At 48.7% G+C, this 19,971-nt stretch overlaps 1 protein-coding gene across 1 annotated transcript; it reads right to left on the bottom strand.

Moving 5' to 3' along the window:
* Positions 1 to 343: 343 nt before the first annotated feature.
* Positions 344 to 19,502, bottom strand: igf2bp3 (insulin-like growth factor 2 mRNA binding protein 3). The gene is made up of 15 exons (XM_076149707.1): positions 19,066 to 19,502; positions 17,954 to 18,014; positions 12,148 to 12,196; positions 8,777 to 8,828; positions 8,296 to 8,359; positions 6,927 to 7,205; positions 6,694 to 6,828; positions 5,832 to 5,954; positions 5,608 to 5,743; positions 5,296 to 5,427; positions 4,376 to 4,495; positions 4,218 to 4,292; positions 3,950 to 4,081; positions 3,722 to 3,839; positions 344 to 3,533 (listed from the first exon to the last, which is right to left on the bottom strand). The coding sequence occupies exons 1-15, from the start codon at positions 19,238 to 19,240 to the stop codon at positions 3,430 to 3,432; spliced, it is 1,755 nt and encodes a 584-aa protein (XP_076005822.1). The 5' UTR covers positions 19,241 to 19,502; the 3' UTR covers positions 344 to 3,429.
* Between the last annotated feature and the right edge of the window lie 469 nt (positions 19,503 to 19,971).

The following is a 19,971-nucleotide window of genomic DNA, read 5'->3' on the forward strand; positions in this document are numbered from 1 at the left end:
TTAGAGGGTAAAATATGAGGCGGCGCTAATAGAGATAATGATACGACATTCTAATAAAGTTGGTGGACTAACCCGTTTGGTTTGGGCTCGTTTGGTGAATGAATTCAGGTTTGTTGTGAATTACAAAAACTACACAAGATGGAGATTTTCTTGTTTGGTGTCAAATCCAGGTTATTTGTACAATTTCCAGCATTGCAAAAATAAGGCCGCCGGTCGTGCACATTTATTATGTTAAGATCATTTTCCTCCAGATTAACTCATGCACCAATACAAAATTCAAAAATCCCCCTCAGAAAAACACACCTGGGTTAATTTTTTTGATTTTTTTTTTATTCAGAGGCATTTGACAAGTGGAGCTGTGTGAGGGGGGGAGGTGAAGGGGCACAAGCATGGTTGCAGAACAGGGGAGGAGGGGGATATCATGCTGAGGTTCCATCTCTTTTCCAAAATAAACTCAGAGACCCAAGTCCCTTGTATCTGTCCCATACGAAGAGGATGTTCCACGTTACACAGCCAAGAAATGCTAACAGAAGAAAAAGCTACCAAATCAGCGAAGTGAGTGTAGCGATGTGAGAAAGACGAGAGAAAAAAAAAATAAGGAAAAGACAGGACTTTGTATCTATTTTGCAGTCTTACAAATCAGAAACAAAAAAAGGTAGGCCCTTTTTTCTTTAAGTATAAAACTGTTTTTCGTTTTATCTATTGAATGCAACAAAAAAAAAGAAAAAAAATCAAACACTTGATTTTTTTTTTAACCATTTCACAAAAAAAACCAAGCAAAGTTCAAATACATGTAAGCCACACCACCAAAAATAGAAAGCAGAAAGAAATAACCATCGTTTGAGGATTTCAATTAAGCCTAAAGAGAGTATATAGAAACGCTGGCAAAAAGAAAATATCTGATCACTTTTCATTAATCTTTCATTTTCTAAAGAGTACATGATTTTAGATTTTTTTTTTCATTCATATCCGGGGGAAGGGGGGGAGCGCAAAAAGGAGGGGAGCGGGGAGGAGGAAGGGGGCGGGGCTAAATCCTAACAAATAGAAGAATGCCTCTACTTGAAATATGCGTCTAAGGAGGTAGATCAAAACAAACTGCAGAGAGGAGAAAGGGTCAGAGGGCGGTTTGGCAGGAGGGAAGCGGGGGTGGGGTAGATGGGATGGGATCGGTTTTTTTTTTTAAGTATCACTTGTGCCCCCTCAGTGTGAAGCGCGGTGTTGGGGGCTGCACGCCCGTGTAGACAGAAGTGTTCCGGCCGGGGGTGGGGAGGGGTGGGGGCTGAGGTATCGGTGCGCGCTGGCGCTCAGTGGGGGCAGGGCGGGGGTGCCTTTAGTGCCACAACAAACCCCCCACCCCCTCAGCTGAGGTAGACGGCGTTCTACTGTGGAAGCATGATACACTCGAGCACGTTTTACCACAATCAACATATTTACATTCGGCGTGAAAAGACAAAATGAAATCGGTTCGAGGAGATTTCGCTTTTTCTTCTTTTTCTTTTTTTTAAGGGGGGGGGGAATTCCTTCTTTTTTTTTTTTTTCTTTCTTTTTTTATATATACCCAATCAGGGTTCAGTTAATTTGTGTGCCTTCCCGGGTTTTGTCGTTTTCCCGTGCGTCTTGAACAAATTGAAAGGTCAAGTTACATTTGCGGGTTACACAGAAGGTCTTTTTTGTTTAAATCATCTTCCTATAGCAAGACAAAACAGAAAACAGAAAACACAATGCATCTATCAGTGTGACTCCCCCTACCCTCACCATGCAGTGACCCACGTCAACATCGACTCGGCGGCCTGGCTACAACGGCCACTTCAAACTGACAAAGCTTGCTCTATGAAAATAAACCTAGTCGGGCTTCGACCTCGCCAAGACTGTTGTCGTGAAAGGTGGCAGATGGCGCCGGAGCGGAGCCGCCAAAACGGCCGCTCTGCTAAACCCCCGAGCGGCTACGGGGGGGGAAGAGGACCACGACCAGTGTGCCCCCCCCGCCCCGATCTCGGCCCCCCGGGGGACGCGTAAAGGAAATTTGACAAATCAAAGTAGCAAATAACAATGTCAATCCCAAAACTAAATGGCATTGCTGCAAATTATGTACGGTTGGCATTATTTGCATGTCTTAGTTGGTTTGTACGTTTCTCAGAAGATGGTGGACCCTCAGGGGAAAAACTGAGGTGATTTTCTCTCGATACACCTGTCAGCCGCCAGCTGAGGGGGCGCCAACTCTTGCTCCGGGGCTGCTATGTACAAATAGACTTTATGTACAGGGTCATCTTAAGTCACACATACACATGTACAATGCCGCCTAAAGCACCAGAGTTGAAGGCAAGGTCAGATGGCAGCTGACCAAATTTTAAGTTTTCTTAAAAAAATAAAAATGTTCAAAAGACTATCAGCTTTATAAAGTATACAAAATACCACAAAAGCAAAATAAAAAAGAAAGGAACATTTTTTTCATATATATATAATCATTTTCTTTTCTCTTCTGAGGTACTAGATCCTGAGGTAGTTAAGTAAAATGCATATTAAATTGGTTTTACTGGGCAGCAGCAGTTTCGGCACCGTTCCCCTAAGTGTCAATTGTGGCGCTGCCCTCACCTCTAAATATATATTCATCTATGTATATAGATCTATCTATAAAATGCATCCGAATTTATAAAATGCCACTATCATTACGAGGGCAGGACGCCCCTTTAATCCACCCTTATTAGGGGTCCTGACCTCCAAACAAGAATCTTTCCCCTAAACATGGCCCACCCAATCTGAGCCAACCCTCCCCCCAAATAAACCTCTCTGTTGGTCCTACCAGGACCCTGATAGCAATGCCTTTCCTTTCCACAGAAAACTCATGAGAAAGCTTCAACCAATTAAACACTAAAAATTTGAGATTTGAAACAAAAACAGAAAAGAAAAAGAAAAAAAAAAAGAAAAAAAAAAAAAAAAAAGGGTGTCAACCGAATCTGAAGTCAACCAAAACATCTCGTCAATGTGTGAAGTTTGAAGTACCACACCAAGGAGGTGATAGGAGGGGGGATCCTTATTTCTTCTTTGTGTTTCTAGTGTTAAAAAAAAAAAGAAAAAAAAGAAAAAAAAACGGATAAACCAACACACCCGTGGGGGAGGGGGAGCGGGCGAGGGGTGTGCACGGGTGAAGGCGGGTGACACTGGGAGCCCTCAGAAGTACATTCTCACAGAGGCGCAGAGAGGAGAGGAGGGTGCAGGTGCAGAGGCGTACGGCCTCTCAGCCACCCAGTAGAAAGACAAGGAGGGGTGGATGTTTGGTTGGGTTCTGATAACCTTGGACCCCCCTGAGATGAGCGTTACGACCCCTTGTCTTCCCCTCCCACCCCCCGGGACTCATCTGCGTCCGTCCGTCTGTCTTGTCTTCTGGCAGATTCAGATTCAGTCACCGCTCCTCCAGGGCCGCGGGCTTCTTCACTTCCTGCTGCGGGGCAGGGGAGGTTGTTGGGCCCCGGGGGCGGGCTTGGTCTGCTGCTGCCTCCTCACCTGGGCCAGGATCTCCTGGATCTTCCTCTGAGCTAGCTACACACACACACACACAGAGAGAGAGAGCGAGAGAGATGAGCGTTGACCCTAAGCTGAATCAGTTCAATAGGATTCACCCCGCACTTTTACTGCATTAGAAACGCTAAAACAGTGTTGGTGCTGCTGCTGATGGTTCGTAACCGTTTCCATAGAGACACCAGAAGCTCCGCCTTCACGAGACCCACCTGACATGCAAAGAAGTGTCCGCTGATCTTCACTATGACCTGGTCGTTCTCGTCCGGCGTCTGATCCCTGGGCACCACCACCTCTGCACAGGTCAGGTTCTGCAGCTCGTTCACCTGCAACCAAACAAATCCAGGGTCAAAACCGAACGACCACGCCACATTTTCCCCCAACAGCCCTGACAGATTCCATCTGGTGCCCAGTAATGAGGCGAGTGGGTATTTACCGTTTTCCCGCCCTTCCCGATGACTCGTCCTGCGGCGTAGGAGGGAACCTTGATGTGAGCCTCCAGCTTCACCTCCTCCTTGGGCCCAAAGAAGTTCTCCTCCTTCAGCTTGCTGAAGAGGCGACACTGAGCCTGCACAAGACAATTTCCTGTCACTGACAACGGCTCACCAAAGCTCATCCAAACCTGTGGCCCACTGTGTTTAGAATAAGGGTCTACATTTGTAGTTTGTGTGAAGTCGTCCGTTAGTGTAAATTGTATGAATTACCTTAAACTGAGCCTCCGGTGGTCCTGAGATGATGACCACCCTAAATTTGAGATCCGCGCCATCTGCAGGGGCGATCTGACAGAGAGACAGAAGGACAGACGGTGTTACAGACTGAGCACAGACGCAGTCGTCATAGAGCGTCCCGACCCTCCACTCACCTTGATGGAGGCTCCGGCAAAGTGTGACAGCTGTTTGATGTGTTGACCCTGTTTTCCAATGATGGCTCCCACTGCGAGCGCCGGGATGAACAAGTGGACCGTCTCCGACTCCGGGTGTCCCTGCGGGGCACAAACACAATCAGCGTGGACCGGGACCAGGAAGGTGCTCGACTACAGCCACCGATGCGCGAAATGCAAACAGGAGAGGAGAGGAGAGTCTACAAGCAAAGCTGCAGAGATGTTCCACCTGCACACTTTCATGTCCCTGAGCTTCCACGCTTCGTGTCCATTCAGAGGCAAGTGGCTTTACGTTTCAACTCCCACCCCAATTCTGACATGGTAGCGGTCGTCAATACAGAAGAACCATCGCCTTCAGTGTGAGCTCAAAGTAAATCCATCCTACGAACAGGTTGTGGTCGCGTCCAACATGTCAGTCGCTGCGGTTTTACTCTCCACATGACACACGTCCTCTCTCCTGACTGACTGTACGAACTCCGACTCTGATCTTTAGTACCGAACTCGTATGGGAGCGACCGTGGCCCGTCAGGACTCAGGGGCTCGCTGGCATGTCTGTGTAAAAGCTCAGAGATCAAGGGGCGAAACCTTGACCCTGCCCCCCAAACACGGCAGCGAGCAGCCACAAGCCGTGCAAAGCATTGTGGGTGACGGGTGACTTACGGCGAGGGGCTGGCTGCTCGCCGACAGCACAGAGGCCCAAAGTGGCCCCTCACCCCCATAAGGACTGCACTGGAGGAAAGAAGAGTCACATAAAACCGAGTTGCCGCATAGTTAAATGGCTGCTTTGTTTCAACACGGAGGGAATCCGCCACAACTCTGTCACGGGTTTCACATGTATGCGAGGCCGGGAGAAGGGGAGAAAAACATATAAAGAAGAGCAAAAGACGGAACGGGACACTTACTCCAAACGACGAGCATCCGGAGCCTCCAGGGGGCGGCGGTACGTTGGCCATGGCGGGGCCCATGCCGGGCGCGCCGGAGGGGAATAAGCCCAGAGCGTTCAGGTTCAAGCCCGGGATCAAGTTGGACTGGAGCTGGAGAGGAAGAGGGACATTTCCATCACCACAACGGCAAACGCCAACCAATACCAACGCCCACCATAATGAGACGTCGCTGTGTTCCTTTGTTTATATTAAGGAGGCAAGATGGCGCCATTGGGGTGTAACATTTACGAGCAGCTATACGAGGAGAAGAACATTTACTTCATTACTTACGTTCATGGCAGCCATGTCGCTCTCGTATGATTCCCTGACCTTCTTCATCACCTCCTCCTCGGCTCTGGCGCACGCGTCGATGCTCCCGATCACAGTGATGGTCCGCTCAGGGTTGTAGATGGTCAGTTCCTGAAGACTGCGGATGGAAACGGACGGATCACCTCAACGCACAGAGAGACGTTTGCAGCAGAGCCGTGGGGTAAACTGCGAGCACTGATTCTTACGATGAGATGGTGATCTTGGTCACTGTGTCCTGCTCGATCTTCTTAAGGTTGCGACCTTCCTTGCCGATTAGTCGTCCCACGAAGTTGTTGTGTACGAGGATCTTCAGTGGGATCTCCTCAGTGCTGCCAAAGACAACGGCGTTCCATTTAACACATTCAGACGCAGCTACGCAGGATCTCGCTTTACATGCTGCTAGATTCTTTAACATGTCAACGCACATTTCCTCTCTAGCTGTAAAGTATCGCATGTCCACATCGCCAACAACCAACTTCTGCCAGTAACAAACACACACAGCTGAGCACAAACTGCACGAGTCAGCATCATCTGGCCCGGAGAATCTGCCACCATATGATTTTTTTCACGCTTTCAGGAAAACTGGAACATCACAGAGCCCAGAAAGAGTTCAGACAAGAATAGGTGAGCCAGATTCCACTAAAGGTCGCAGGGCTCTTCATCTGAGCTGTGTGAGTACAGTAGGTGTGTGTGTGTCTGTCTGTGCTCTCCAAAGGCCACACTGGAGGGTAGAGCAAGCGGCGTGACTTTGATTTGGTAATTTTAACACGATTAAGACAGGAAATGGCAGGAGGTGAAGGGTCGCCAGCAGCTTCTCCAGAGCGTGAACGCCGTCAGGACACGAAGCAGTGACATCACATCAACATGGAGGGCGAGTCACTGCATGATGCTGGAGTTGGACAGGTGGGGGGGGGGGGGGGGGTCTCTCTCTCTCTCTCTCTCTCTCTCTCTCTCTCTCTCTCTCTCTCTCTCTCTCTCTCTCTCTCTCTCTCTCTCTCTCTCTCTCTCTCTCTCTCTCTCTCTTCTCTCTCTCTCTCTCTTTCTCTCTCTCTCTCAGCGCAGACTCACAACTTTGTGTCGACGGCCTCCTTGTGCATGATCTCCATGATGGTTCTGCAGGAGCTGGAGCAGCCCTCAGGGGTGGAGTGGACTGTGATGGGCTTCTCTGCTGCGCCCGCGTTCTCTTTCCTATGGATGTCGATCCTGAGGGGAAGAAGGGAGCGCGTGGTCAACGTCTAAACAGTAGAAAACAAAGAAACCGTTCGCTTCACACTCTGACCCCCCGTAGGTTCTGTACGTACTTTGAGTGGGTCTGTTTGGTGATGGTGCGGATGGTGGCGCCCTCCTTGCCGATTATCGCCCCGACGAACTGCGTAGGCACCAGCATGCGCAGGGGGATGTCCGACTGCACTTTGGGCCGGGCGCCCAGACCCGGGGAGCTGGAGCGAGGTGGGCCGCGGGCGTTGAAGCCTCTCCTGCCCCCGGCTGAGGGAGCCTCTGGGCCGGCGTTCTCGTCGGGGATGTAGGACACCTTCAGGGCGTAGTTCTCCATCATGGATCCATTCAGCTTCTCCACCGCTCTGGAGGAGAGGCAACAACGTGTCAGTGTCCAAGCAAGACGGAGTGTTTATGTAATACTACAAATAAGTCCAATGGATCTTTCCAAACAGCCGGTGTTACACCATCATAACAGCAACGTCATGTTATTGTGCAATTCATTATAAAATGGCAGAGGAAAACACTTGGATGAGGACGTTTGCATCCAAATCTTCCTTCATGTTGAGGAAATGAGTCGAGGCTTTGACGAGTCCCACAGATCCCTACGAGTCTATTTGATGGATGACTACAGAGCTTGTGGGTGAAAGCCAAATATGTCAGCATGCCATATATGCACCTGAGCAGAACCTGGAGGAGGCGTTCACTGAAAGGTTCAGCTTTGATCTTGCACTTCTCCATCTTTTGTCAAGGAGAGGTAGAAAACAAGACGAGGCTCTTCGGGGTCTAAAGGAGAGCCTCAGTGTGACGGCTGCGTGACGTTTAAGTGCACGAGCGCCTAACGAGCCCTGCAGAGTGTGGAGCAGCGGCCCAACATCTCCACACTCACACACACACACACACACACACACACAGACCTGCTCCATCAGCCCTGCAGGGTAAAGACGCTGGTGACTGAAATCGCCTGCAACAGCCACACGAGCAGCGCAACGCTGCAGTGCGATGCATGTACACCAGGGGGCACCAGATGGTTAAATTAACCCCAAAACCCCCACCCACCAGGCTAAGCACACATGCACACACACTCTTCATGGCTCCCTTCATCATCACTGCATGTCAAATTAAATGAGACTGGTTGTTAGGAGGAGGAAATCACGTGAACGGCAAAGAACACAAGACTGAGGAAGTGCGTGAGAATTCCGACACAGACTGAGGAATTAAGCAAAGAATTCCCACAAATCCACGACATGAGAGCATGAAGACATGAGTTGGATGTTAAGGCTGTGTGTGTGTGTGTGTGTGTGTGTGTGTGTGTGTGTGTGTGTGTGTGTGTGTGTGTGTGTGTGTGTGTGTGTGTGTGTGTGTGTGTGTGTGTGTGTGTGTGTGTGTGTGTGTGTGTGTGTGTGTGTGTGTGTGTGTGTGTGTGTGTGTGTGTGTGTGTGTGTGTCCACTCACAGCCTGGCCTGCTCCTTGGCTGCATATCGAACGTTGACTACCGCAGTCTCTGTGTCGGTGTTCACTGTGGGAGAACATGGAGAAGCAATCAATTACACACACACACACACGCTGACATCAGTTTAACACACTGGACAATTTAACGTGATTTTTGAAAATGAATTTCTTAAGCAGTTAAGCAATCCCGATCACATAATTGATGTGAGAATATAAAATAGTTGAGCTACATTAGAGTATTTAGTGTGTACCTGTAGAGAGGACCACTCTGATCTAGTGCTACACTCTCCATGCTAGATGACTACAAACTGAGCCCAGTGTCCTCAGCCTTCATACAGCTGACATGCTAAAACTCATTCTGATATGCATGTGTGAGTGTGTGTGTGTGTGTGTGTGTGTGTGTGTGTGTGTGTGTGTAATCAATGGCGTAGATGGCTGAGCAGCACATTTACGACACACACATGTCTCCTGTGTGTCCCTTTACCTTGTTCACAGCTTTCCACTGTACCATACTCTGCAAGCATACTGTCCAAAACCTGAGGGGGAGAGAGAGGAAACACACATTAGGACTCGGAGACGGAGACCATACGGGTTCCGTACCAAACGTGTCGGCCGGCAGAAGCTCATCTCCGGGAAAATCATCCCAGCTCGCTGCCAGGACACAGCTCATTAGGTCTGAACCCCAGAGTTCAATATCCAGTTATCTGGATGAATTTACTGCCGTCTTGTGAAAACCCTGGTATCTAAACTTCTGACCCTTTGCTTAGATCGCTGCAGCGCGCTTCACGTCTCAAACCCTTCATGAATGTTTGAATAATATTCAAGACGCTTTGACATGAATATAAATAAAGCTGTAACATGTCTAACACAATAAAACACAACAGAGCAGCACGGAGCACACACACACACACACAACAGAGGTGACCTGCTTCAGAAATGTTTAAACTTTGGATATAAGAATATGAGTGAGTTCAGATTCATCAGGCTGCTTTGTCACCAAGACACTTTTGCTTCACTTAAAAAAAACAGAAAGCAGCATCCTAATGAAAAGCTCCATCCTGGCCACAGGCCCAAACATGGCAACCACAGGATTTCAATTCACAGATCAATCAAACGTGAGCGAGGGGGGGAGCGGGGGTTCTAAACCCAGTCTACATGCCCAAGACCTCCAACCACGCTCAGTTCAGCCTGAGGCCACGCCCCCAAGAGCTCAACCCCCCTTTCCAGCCAACAAGGCTGCGTCCCTGCCCTCCCACTCCTCCGACCCGCCAACCGGGGAGCCTCCCGCCCCTCTGCCGTCTCCTCTCGCCGCCATTGGCTGCCGCGGCGCTCATATGAGTTCCCTTAAGCCAGGAGTGGCGGGCTGCCGGCTGGCCGCTCCGCCTGTCCGTCAGCGCCGCCTGACCAATGGGACACCACGCCATTCAGGAAAGGGTGGGGTACATTCCAGCAGGAAGCAGCGGCTGGGGGAGGGGTGCGAGTTCATGCTACACATTCTGTGAGTCGGCGGCAGCACATGGAGGGGAAGGGGAAAAGTCCAGGCCCACCCACTCGCTCCAGCTTGCCAACATGCCGCTCTGTAGCAGCCGGGCCGTGTGCGCTTCAACCACTTTGTCTTATCTACCTGATAAGATACACACAAGGCCTTTACATCAAAAGATGCCCTTCTTTTCTGTTCCTCCATTCTGCTGAAGCCCCCTCCCCCGCACAGGGAGGGAGGGGAAAAAAAACCTCCATGTCAGCTTTTGACAAAGCAAAGCGCTGGCTGGCTACATACTAAGAACATGGGTGGACGTGTGGCTGCAGCTGAGGGACGAGCGAGCCCACCATTACAGAACAGCGAGCCCGGTCCGTGGCCGCGTGAGCGAGGCAGAGTGAGGCTCACATGTGAGACTGGGAGATTTCACAGTGTGTGAGTAACACGTTCACAATAAGCTGAGAACCTTCACAGACAATAAGATTCTACGCATTCTCTCTTAAAAAGGAAACTGAAGCATGAAACTCAGAGCACACGCTACACACACACACACACACACACACACACACACACACAACGCCTGCAGGAAACTGAAACCTGACGGAGGGGGGGAAAAAAAAAGCAAAACAGGATCCTGAGTTTATGACAAAAGCTTTTTTCTGAGGCTCAGACAGATTTCTGTTCACATAAATTCACACGTGCTCCGTAAACTAAAAGGAGTCGGGATTAGCCGCACAAAGTGTTTAAATTAAAATGCTTCATGTGCAAAAGGGTGGAAACGCTGCGTGAGGCTGTTACTCAATCCACCTCACACACACACACACACACACACACACACACACACCAGGAATCACTGCAATTTACACATTAAATTGCATTCACGTTTTTATTCCTAAATTCTGAAATGGACAACTCTGCCCGTTAACCCTTTGTGTGAGGCAACACGGGCCTGCATTAGTACTTGACGCTGACCTTGAGTCTCAATCTCCCAATTTAATGATTTACTGTTGACACCTGCTCAGAGAGCTTCGTCCCAGGAGCTCCACCGTCGCACAGATCGCCGCTGAGGACGCTCACACTGTGTCACCTCACACACTACATCCAACTAGATTACCTACCAATATCACAAATCAACAAATCTACTAAAACGCTTGGCTAAAAACACAATTGAATGCCATTTATCTACCATTCTTGAACGCAGTAGTGTGCAGGTCTGCTGTGTCAGGCTGCAGCTTATGGAGGTGTTTAGATTTAACTATAATGGTTTCCTCATTATCAAGGGACTACATTTGACCACAAATCCTTCCTGGTTGTGGTTGCGAGACATCTCTGGATTTGATATGATTGTAATATTCAACAGGCGACATGATTTTTAAAGCAGTGATTCCACATTGCGTTACGTTTGGCCAATTTCTGACTTTTTTTCCCCTTTGTTTACCGACTTGAAACCCCGTAAGACCACAATTTCAGGTGAACATTTGACGTCTGTGTGTGTGTGTCTCCGTCTCTCTCGCCCCTACAAAGTGTGGCTGTAAATTGGCCACAGGGTTCTCTCACACACACACACACACACACCTGTCCGAGTCCACCCGAGCTCCGAGTGCACAGTGCTGATTTCATGCATGTTCAGGAAACCTCAGAATGTGCGTTTACTCAGCACACAAAAATGCAATAAATACCACCGAGTCCCAACATTTGTCATTAATCTGCGTCGCACAGATTTAACCTCCGCAGCGCCACAGAGGACGTGCACACTCGCACAAACGCCGACGATACACTTTCCATGTCAACTCATGGCTTTTGGCCTCAGAAGAAGAAGAGAAAGGAGCCCCGGCGATCACAATTGTCGAAGAATTCAGTCAGACTTCCCATTTCGGCACAGATAGACACAGGCAGAGTGTAACCAGAGGATAAATTCTTTTTTTAAAACATGCCTGGTAAGCTGCCAAACAGGGTAGGAGTACAATGCTTTAAGGATCATGTAATTATTAAATGCCTCCAAGTGAGAGTGAGACTGCCAATATACGTGCAAGACTCCAGATTTAATTCTTTACACATTCTTCTGAAGCCTTTGTGCCGCTACACGTGATCGCCTTCATCAGAGACTACACACATAAAACACAACAACCAAAAATATCTAAATCTCACAGCGATTAAAAAAAGCGACATCACGTTTCCGGTGGCGTCGGAGATCATTTGTGAGGCTCGTTTACAGAATCAAACCCGAAGTGTCCCAGAGCCCAAAGCTCCGAAACGAAACCACGCCGGCTGCAGGTGGCGACTGAACGTGAGCGCCCAGTGGGGAGAGACACCCCCTCTCCCCATCCCCCCCAAGGTGCCACACCCAGGAAGCAGTTAGCAACCCTGTTAGTACTCACCTCCCACTGCATGTGAGGCGGGATGTTCCTGATCTGCAGCTTACAGCTCCTGGAGGGAGGAAAAGGAGGAGCAGGGGGGGGGGAGGATGGACAATGGAAGGAGAGAAAAGGGAGAAATTGATAAGAATGTAGATGGGAAGGGACAGATGGGGAGAGGAGCAGTTGGAAGGGAAGAAGAAAACAGGGAGAACAATGGTTAGTCCTTCGTTCGCCAAACATCAGAGGAACAATGGCACAAACACACTCAGACATTTTACAATGATTAGAAATCCTCCAGCAGGTCTGTGGTCCTCACACCGGCCTGTGAGCTCCACCCTGCAGACCGGGGTGGCACCCGTTCAGGCCCAGCAGGTGTCCCCAGTACATTCACACCAACTTTAAAAACTTGGATTATACTGCGATTAGGGCAGTGACCCCCCAGGGAACCCCACCTATACCCCCAAACACTGCCACAAAGGGAAGAAAGCTCACTGCGGGTAACAGAGCCAGATGATGCGATTGCAAGGCGGTTACGTGCGTGGGTAAATCGGAGTGCGCCACTGATTACGCAACACCTCGCTAACGCTGGAGAAGATGACGACGGGGCATATTTTGTGTGTATGACACCTGACACAAATTGCAGATAGTTCGGCCTAAAGTAGGTAAAGGAGGAGATGGAATTTAACTTTAAGGCAATAACAGCGCGACTCTTTCACCTAAAGCCAGTCACCGTGTTTACATTCAATATTCTTTGATTTGAGCCTGTGATGGATGTTAATAAAGATGCGAGTCCATTCTGCGCTCGTGACCCGTTGCGTAATAAGTTTGCCAAGAGTCGTTCCTCCAAAACTACAATGTTTACATGCCTGCATACTGATAATCTGAGTTAGTTACTCAAGAGTATGCAAACGTAGATTTGTGCCGATGTCAAAACGCATCATGGTGTGGTGTGTGTGTGTGTGTGTGTGTGTGTGTGTACGCGTGTGTGTATACACACATTGGGGGGCATGAACAAGCATGTAAACGTACTGATTGCGCCAGAGCTGAAGGATATGGAAGAGAGGATGAGGAAGGGGAAGAGGAAGCCGACGCTCTCCTCATCTCTACGCGGAGGCCCCAAAGCATTGCATCATGACGCCTCCAATACTGCAAAGCTCAACCCCAACACGTTGCAGCGAGGCGACACTTGTGACGGGAGGTGTCGCCTTGGTTTCCATCAGACAGACATTCTTCTTCTCTTTCATGACAAAAGAAACGGGGGGGGGGGGGAGAAAATCCCAGTTCCTCACTTTCCCTTTGCAGTGAGATGAAGCCGCACATGGTAACGTACTGTATGTCACGCGTGTAAACCAGCGCACCTCCCCGTGTTTAGCATTAGATGGACTCTGTAGGAACTCGGCGGATTGATGAGTCAGAGTTCCACGAGTGTTCACCTGGACGTGGATGTTGCAGAAAAATGTGGCGACAAAGTGCAGGTCACTCCAAAGTCCACTGACTATTGACACACACACACACACACACACACCCCTACAGGAACATATGGTTGGGAGCTGAAGCATGAACACACACACCACGAATACATTTCCACAGCAGCCTTTAGAGCACGAACAACCCCCCCCCCCACTCACACACACACCCTGACCCCAACTACGTGTCCACAGCAGTACACAATAAGCCGGCAAACACACACACAATCCAGCTTTTCTGTAATATTAATACTATGAGGTTAATTTTTTCATCTTGTCTACAAAAATCCACCGGCTTGTTAAATGGCATTTAAATGGAGCTCAAACTACACAAATGTTCAGATCATAACGGTTGTGCAATCTGTAGAACACACTAACTCAGTTTTTAACACTATGAGCACGAGTTTAAATACGACAGAGGGCCATCTAACAACTTAAATATCCAATTTGACACATATCTACCCCATGACACACACACACAGGAACCTAACACACGTGTGCAACAAGGGCCGCAAAGGAGATTTCTGTCCTCACAATTACAACCACCAGCAGCAGTTCAAGTGTATTCAACATTAATTTGAGACTTTAGGGAATACTTAAATTCTAAATGGGCAAATTATAGAGAAAATTCCCAAATAACTTCCAAGAGGAATTCCAGCCCTTTCCGGCCTTCTCCGCCATTCCTGGCTGATCCAGCCCCTCTCTTCCCCCCCCCCCCCCCCCCCCCCCACCACACACACACACACACATTCTGTATGCTCTGCATTGCGGTGGGAACTCCATGCGAGATGTGCAAATGCATCGAGCACTTCCAGTCAGGCTAACCTATAGCTTTGCACAGTGAAGTAGTAAGGCAGTATGGAGTGGAGTAGAGTGGGGGGTTGGGATGCTGGCGGTGGTGGTGGTGGTATACATTCCCTGGTCCCGGCCTTTGATTTGGGGAGGGGGAGGTGTGCGAGTGGGGTGTGGCGTATGCGTGTGTGTGTGCGTGGGGGACTAGTCCTGCTTCAGGCAAGGGTAACAAGGGCCCTCTCTGCCCTGTGGGGGTGGGGCCCCGTTGCTATGGAGACGGACAAGTCCACTGACAGGAACATGTAGAGCAGGGTTAAAAAGTGGGAGGGGGGAGGGAAGGGCCAAGAGGGACTGGGGCTGGCCCGTCATGTGACGGCCAGGAGGAGGCCGAGCTCCTTATTTACTTTTAAATTCCACATTCTACACATTCGCACCCCCGTCCCACCCCCGCCTCCCAGCTGCAACCTATGGGCCAGCACACAAGTGTGTGTGTGGATACGATTAGCACAAGAGAAATCAGCCGTCTTGCAACACACTTGCGTTCATCTAGGATTCTCTGCCGTTTGGACAAACTGCAGTTCTATACGTCAATAGTTGGGACGCTGTGGGACACACAGATCTGTGCTCGACGCCCATCGCAGCCCTCCACTGCTCAGTATGCAGAGGTTCTGAATGACTGAACTCCACACCGCCTGCTTTCCGTTGCCCTCTCACAGGCCTTATATGCACTGTGTGCACACGCAATAAGCTACATTCAACACTTGCACTTGACCAGATCTCTTATGGAATTCTCTTAAAGAATTCCACCAACTTGTCATTAAATTACCTATAGTTGGAAAATGACTCATCCTGTGCAAAGGTTACTTTTATGTCCCCTACTCATATATATATATATTTTTAAATCAAGAGCCAAAGCTAGAACAGGCTTGTGATATGAGCTGTGTATGAAAGACAGCAGGAGAAGCTGGTCCTGCACGCTGGAGGAACAAGGGGCCACATTCAGAATTTTCTGGCACCCCAAGTCTCAGTCCCAAATCCGTTCTTGCAGGTGGGGCCCCACAGTGACCCCATGACCCAGAATTCTTCTAGAATCAGCCAGGAACCCTTTCTACGAACAGCCCTGATGTGATCTACACTATTGTTGTTCTCCTGATTTATAGGTCTTGGTTCTACATGTTTGGCTTAAAAAGCTACAGGGAATAAAAAAGGGAAAAACCCCTCCTGTGTTTTCACAAGAAGGTTGAAAGTTTATTCATCTGACCAAGTTAATTTGCTTTAATTAAAAAAAAAATCCATGTTTTTAAAAAGTTCTAAACCTATGAAAATAACGTGCTCAGCCCCCCCCCCTCCACACACACACACACAAACGCCCCCCTCTCCTATAAGCACGCCATTTTCTTTCTTCCTGTACTTACTCATAAGTGGGTGTGTGCATGGGCGAGCTAGGTTTAGATTTCTACATAATTTCAGCATCAAAGATCATAATTGGCCTTGGTGAGATGGTCGCACAAATACACCCATACACTAACACACGCCACAATAACTCAACAGCCCGATTTATAATTGAGGTTGTTGCTTTTTATTTGAGGGAATAATTTAGTCAATATTTGTTCGCAAAAGCGTGCATGAATATTTTATTTGTAGCAGTGAATCAGATGCAATTCACTGCACATTTGTTAAAAGTCAGAAGTGTAAATATAAGAGGCACTTTATGAAGTTAGGACACTAAGATCACAATGTGACTCAAAAAAACAAATCTGAAGAAACAATATTTACGTTTGATTTTTTAAAGCTCACTCAGTTTAATTTACAGTGACGTCTGCACAGAGGAGCTGAGCGGTTTGAGACATATATTTATAGATTTGAATTTTTTTTAAAGCACCACATCTGTGAGCAGGACATTGTGTGTTTTTGGCAGTGGAGATAATCAGTGTTCGCTTTAGGCCACACTGATCACAGAGATAACAGTAATTTAGCTAATTCTGCTTTACTGTACATTTCCCCAGCAGCAGCAGCAGCCTGTGCTCTTCACAGCATGCCACCCTATGGACCCTTCGTCTTCTTCACGTCAACCAAACGGTGACCATACCAACTTGCTCTCCATGCCTCCCTGGCTTACAGCACTTCCCCTTCCTGATGGGTGCAAAGGTTAAGCTACGGTGATTGGTCCAACCCCCAGCTGATAGTCACAGGGTGGAATGCAAAGAGGGGCCCCAGCGTGCAGCGTGAGTGTAGCCATACTCAGAATACTGTCCCCATTGACTGCAGCCATGTTCCATGTTGCAGAGGAAGGGCACGTTTTGCTTTGCTTAGCTTCCACTGTTGCTACTATAAACTAAAGCAACGTCACCACTTTTCACCATTTGACACAAATTTGACATGTGGTCACTGCAGTGCTGATATTTATCTAAACACACAACGTGCTACAATTCTGCCCATCAGCCAACCAGCAGCCAGGAAATCAGGAATGACATTCAGAGTTGGAAAATTGTACTTCACATGAAGATGACAAATAATATTCACTACTGACAAATCTGGGCAATTAAATTATAAAATATCGTCATATTACACTGCCGCGGGCTGCAGCTTCCACTTTTATTATTATTATTATTTTTAATATAGGCGAAATTCCAGCTTATTCGTTAAAGGTCCACAGGGAAACCTAAACGTACATATTACAAAGCAATGCCACTTGGAAATCATCACAGCAATTAACATGCAAGAGCAATTTTAATTTAATTCAATAAAGGATTAATTAAAACGGAAACGCGCCAGTCGAAAATTACGCACAAACGCAGGATTTTACATCCAGAGCGGAGATTACGCACGGGCCCCTCACACACACACACACACACGCAAACTACTTGTGGGAAGGCAATACGTGGGTGAATCACGTCAGTTTGGTGTTGCTGCGGGGAAAGTGAGCTTTTACGCGATCAGGGCCCCAGACCTGCCGCTCCAGCCGCTCCATGAGAGTCCATCTCATGCTACAGCAGCACAATGTGCGGGGAGGAGGGCGGAAGCGCGGGGCAGGCAAGGAGAATGACGGGCAGATCCTCCTCAAATGGACGACTCCACCAGGGCCTATGCACGCGCACACACCAACACACACTCGGGGCTCCAGCAATTACCAAGCGGTATACGTTGAAGAAATGCAAGTGGAGAGGAGGAGGAGGGGGGTGAAGGGAGAGGGGGGGAGGAGAAGGAGGAAATACAGGTTTACACACTGAAAAGCACGGAGGGGTTTGGAGCACCCACCGCCATGACAAGGAGGAAGAAGAAGAGGAAGAGGAGGAGGGAGAGCACGCACGCCGCCATACGCCCCTTTCATTTGACCCCAAAGCATTTAAGAGGCTAAAAAAGGACCTTAAAATGAGAAATACTCACACTAATTAAATGTATCGGTGTTGTTCGGACCCGTAGCGTTAGCACGTATTTGTAGGATATACCACTTTTTGGGAAAGGAGGGGGGGTTAAAACAAGGCTTCTTGTCTGAGAGAGGGGGTGGGGGGTGGGGGGGAGTCCATGAGTTGACCCAGCCAGGTTTTATGTAATAAAAGTACACCTACCTTTGACGTTTCGGAACCGAGTGCTCCACTTCGAGAACTTTTCCATGAAGTTCAATTTTACCTACAAAAAAGGGGAAAATAGGAGCCATTTTATTTTCATGTATACTTTGACCTCCCAGCAGGCCTGGACTCTCCCTCCCTCTCCCTTTACGTTAGGAAACGTCCTTAAGCTTCGTATTTACAGCTCGTTTTACGAACTGTAGTAAAATCTAAACACACACACACACGGAAATTAATGTTGTGGTAATACAAATTGCTGAAAATGTCTACAGCACCAGAGGAACACGAGGGCTCCATATTACGAGTCTCTCTCTCACACACACACACACACTCACACCCATACGAGCCCAATGCGTAAAATTATACGAGTTTAACCTCAATTCTTTACGTGGCTTACGTGAACAGGCGTAAGTTAAGTTAAGGAAGAAGCCAGTGTACGTAATAATAAACATTATACCTAAGCGAGTGGTGGTGGGGATCGTTCTCTTGGCCTCCATTTGACCAACACAATTAAACCACCTGGTGTGTCAGCATGGGCGAAACGGCTCCACAAAGCGCCGGGCTGAGGCCACTGGATTCGGCCTGTGCTGCTTCAACAACACGGGCGAGTGGTGCAACTTCCAAATGGACGATTGTGACGTGAAAACAGCAACAAACTACAGGCTTCTTCCACTCATTGGGCCAAAGTGTGTGTGTGTGTGTATATACGTGTGTGATAGGAGCAAAACAACACGGTTCACTACAGCCGTGCGCCCGCTGCCCTGAGCGGCGTAACCTGCATCGGGGACGCCGTTACTACCGTCAGCCCCCGTGATTGTGCTTCCTACGGTTGTTGCCCATCCACGGTAAAGGGGAGATTACACGCGGTGTAACACAGTTAAACCGGGGAGCCCACAGTGTCAAGAGGCCACGTAAAGGTTACATGAGAGAGAGAGAATGGGCTTGCATACACCCCCACCCAAGACTACATACATTTCTCACAGGGGCCCTGAAGTAAAGCGATCCCCCACTCACACACACACACACACACACACACACACACACACACACACAATTGCAGCAGTTCCGTGCGTCTTTTCAAACAAACACTTTCGCGGTAAACATCTCCTTACCTGAAATAAGAGTGATGGCCTTCAATGCAGACTTCTCGTCCGGGCAATCAACAAACGCATAGCCAGTTTTGAGAAGAAACGGGCCACTGTGCGGAATCTTCCACTGCTCAAAGATAGTTTCGAAGTCCTCCTCTGTCGCCTCTGCGCTCACGTTGCCAATGTAAAGCTTATTCATGTTCTGCGCCGAAAAAGGACCAATCTTCACGCTGAGGAGAGAGAGATAGTAGTAGTTCGCTCTCACGGATGTGCAGTGTTTGGAGTCGCCTCGATCGCCTTTACTACTACGGAGTGGCCGTGGCGTGCTTCCCGGTCGTTCAAGCCACAGATAGATTTAAACTGGCAACCTCACAGTGCGTCTGCGCTCCCTCGCCCCTCTGCCTCGATCGCGCAATAAATAAATGCTCAATTATTAATCTGGTGCCTCCGAACGACGGCGGGTTGGGTGAAAAGGAGGAGAAACTACTTTGTGTCTTCCTCCAAACCCCTTGGCAAAGAGACAGAGAATGTCACACACGGTAAGGCTGGCGCCCGCCTCTAAGTCTGGAGCCTAGAATAAGAAGAAGAAGAAGAAGAAGAAGAAGAGGGGGGAGAAGAAAAAAAAAATCCTCGGCTATTCCGGCTTTTTTGAATGAGCCACGTGTTCAAACTACAAATCAACCCCACACGTGAGGAATCCCAATTGCTCAATTAAGTGTTTGGGATCGGGGGGAAAATTGCACGGGAATCTGGGGTGGGGACAGCAGAGGGGAGTGGAGAAAAAAGGAGGGGAAGAGTAGATTGGTGTTGGGGAAAAAACCTGGCGAGCGGTGCGCGTAAAGGGATTCCGTGAGAACCCAGTGTATCTTTACTAGAATCACATTCGTGTGCCTTTCTCTGCAAAGCCTCGACTCTCATTGGTCGGCGGAG

The sequence above is a fragment of the Genypterus blacodes genome, unplaced genomic scaffold, assembly GCF_046128005.1.
Source record: "Genypterus blacodes isolate CSIRO-AG114 ecotype Tasmania unplaced genomic scaffold, CSIRO-AGI_Gbla_v1 ptg000048l_1, whole genome shotgun sequence".
In the NCBI taxonomy this organism is placed as follows: Eukaryota; Metazoa; Chordata; class Actinopteri; order Ophidiiformes; family Ophidiidae; genus Genypterus; species Genypterus blacodes.

Bases quoted from the DNA above. Each gene is read 5' to 3' on its own strand.
- igf2bp3 (XM_076149707.1), bottom strand. From the start codon at position 19,240: ATGAATAAGCTTTACATTGGCAACGTGAGCGCAGAGGCGACAGAGGAG. The intron at 18,015-19,065 runs GTAAGGAGATGT...CCTTTTTTGTAG, and splicing joins GGCCATCACTCTTATTTCAG to GTAAAATTGAACTTCATGGA. The intron at 3,840-3,949 runs GTAAATACCCAC...GTTTGGTTGCAG, and splicing joins TCGGGAAGGGCGGGAAAACG to GTGAACGAGCTGCAGAACCT.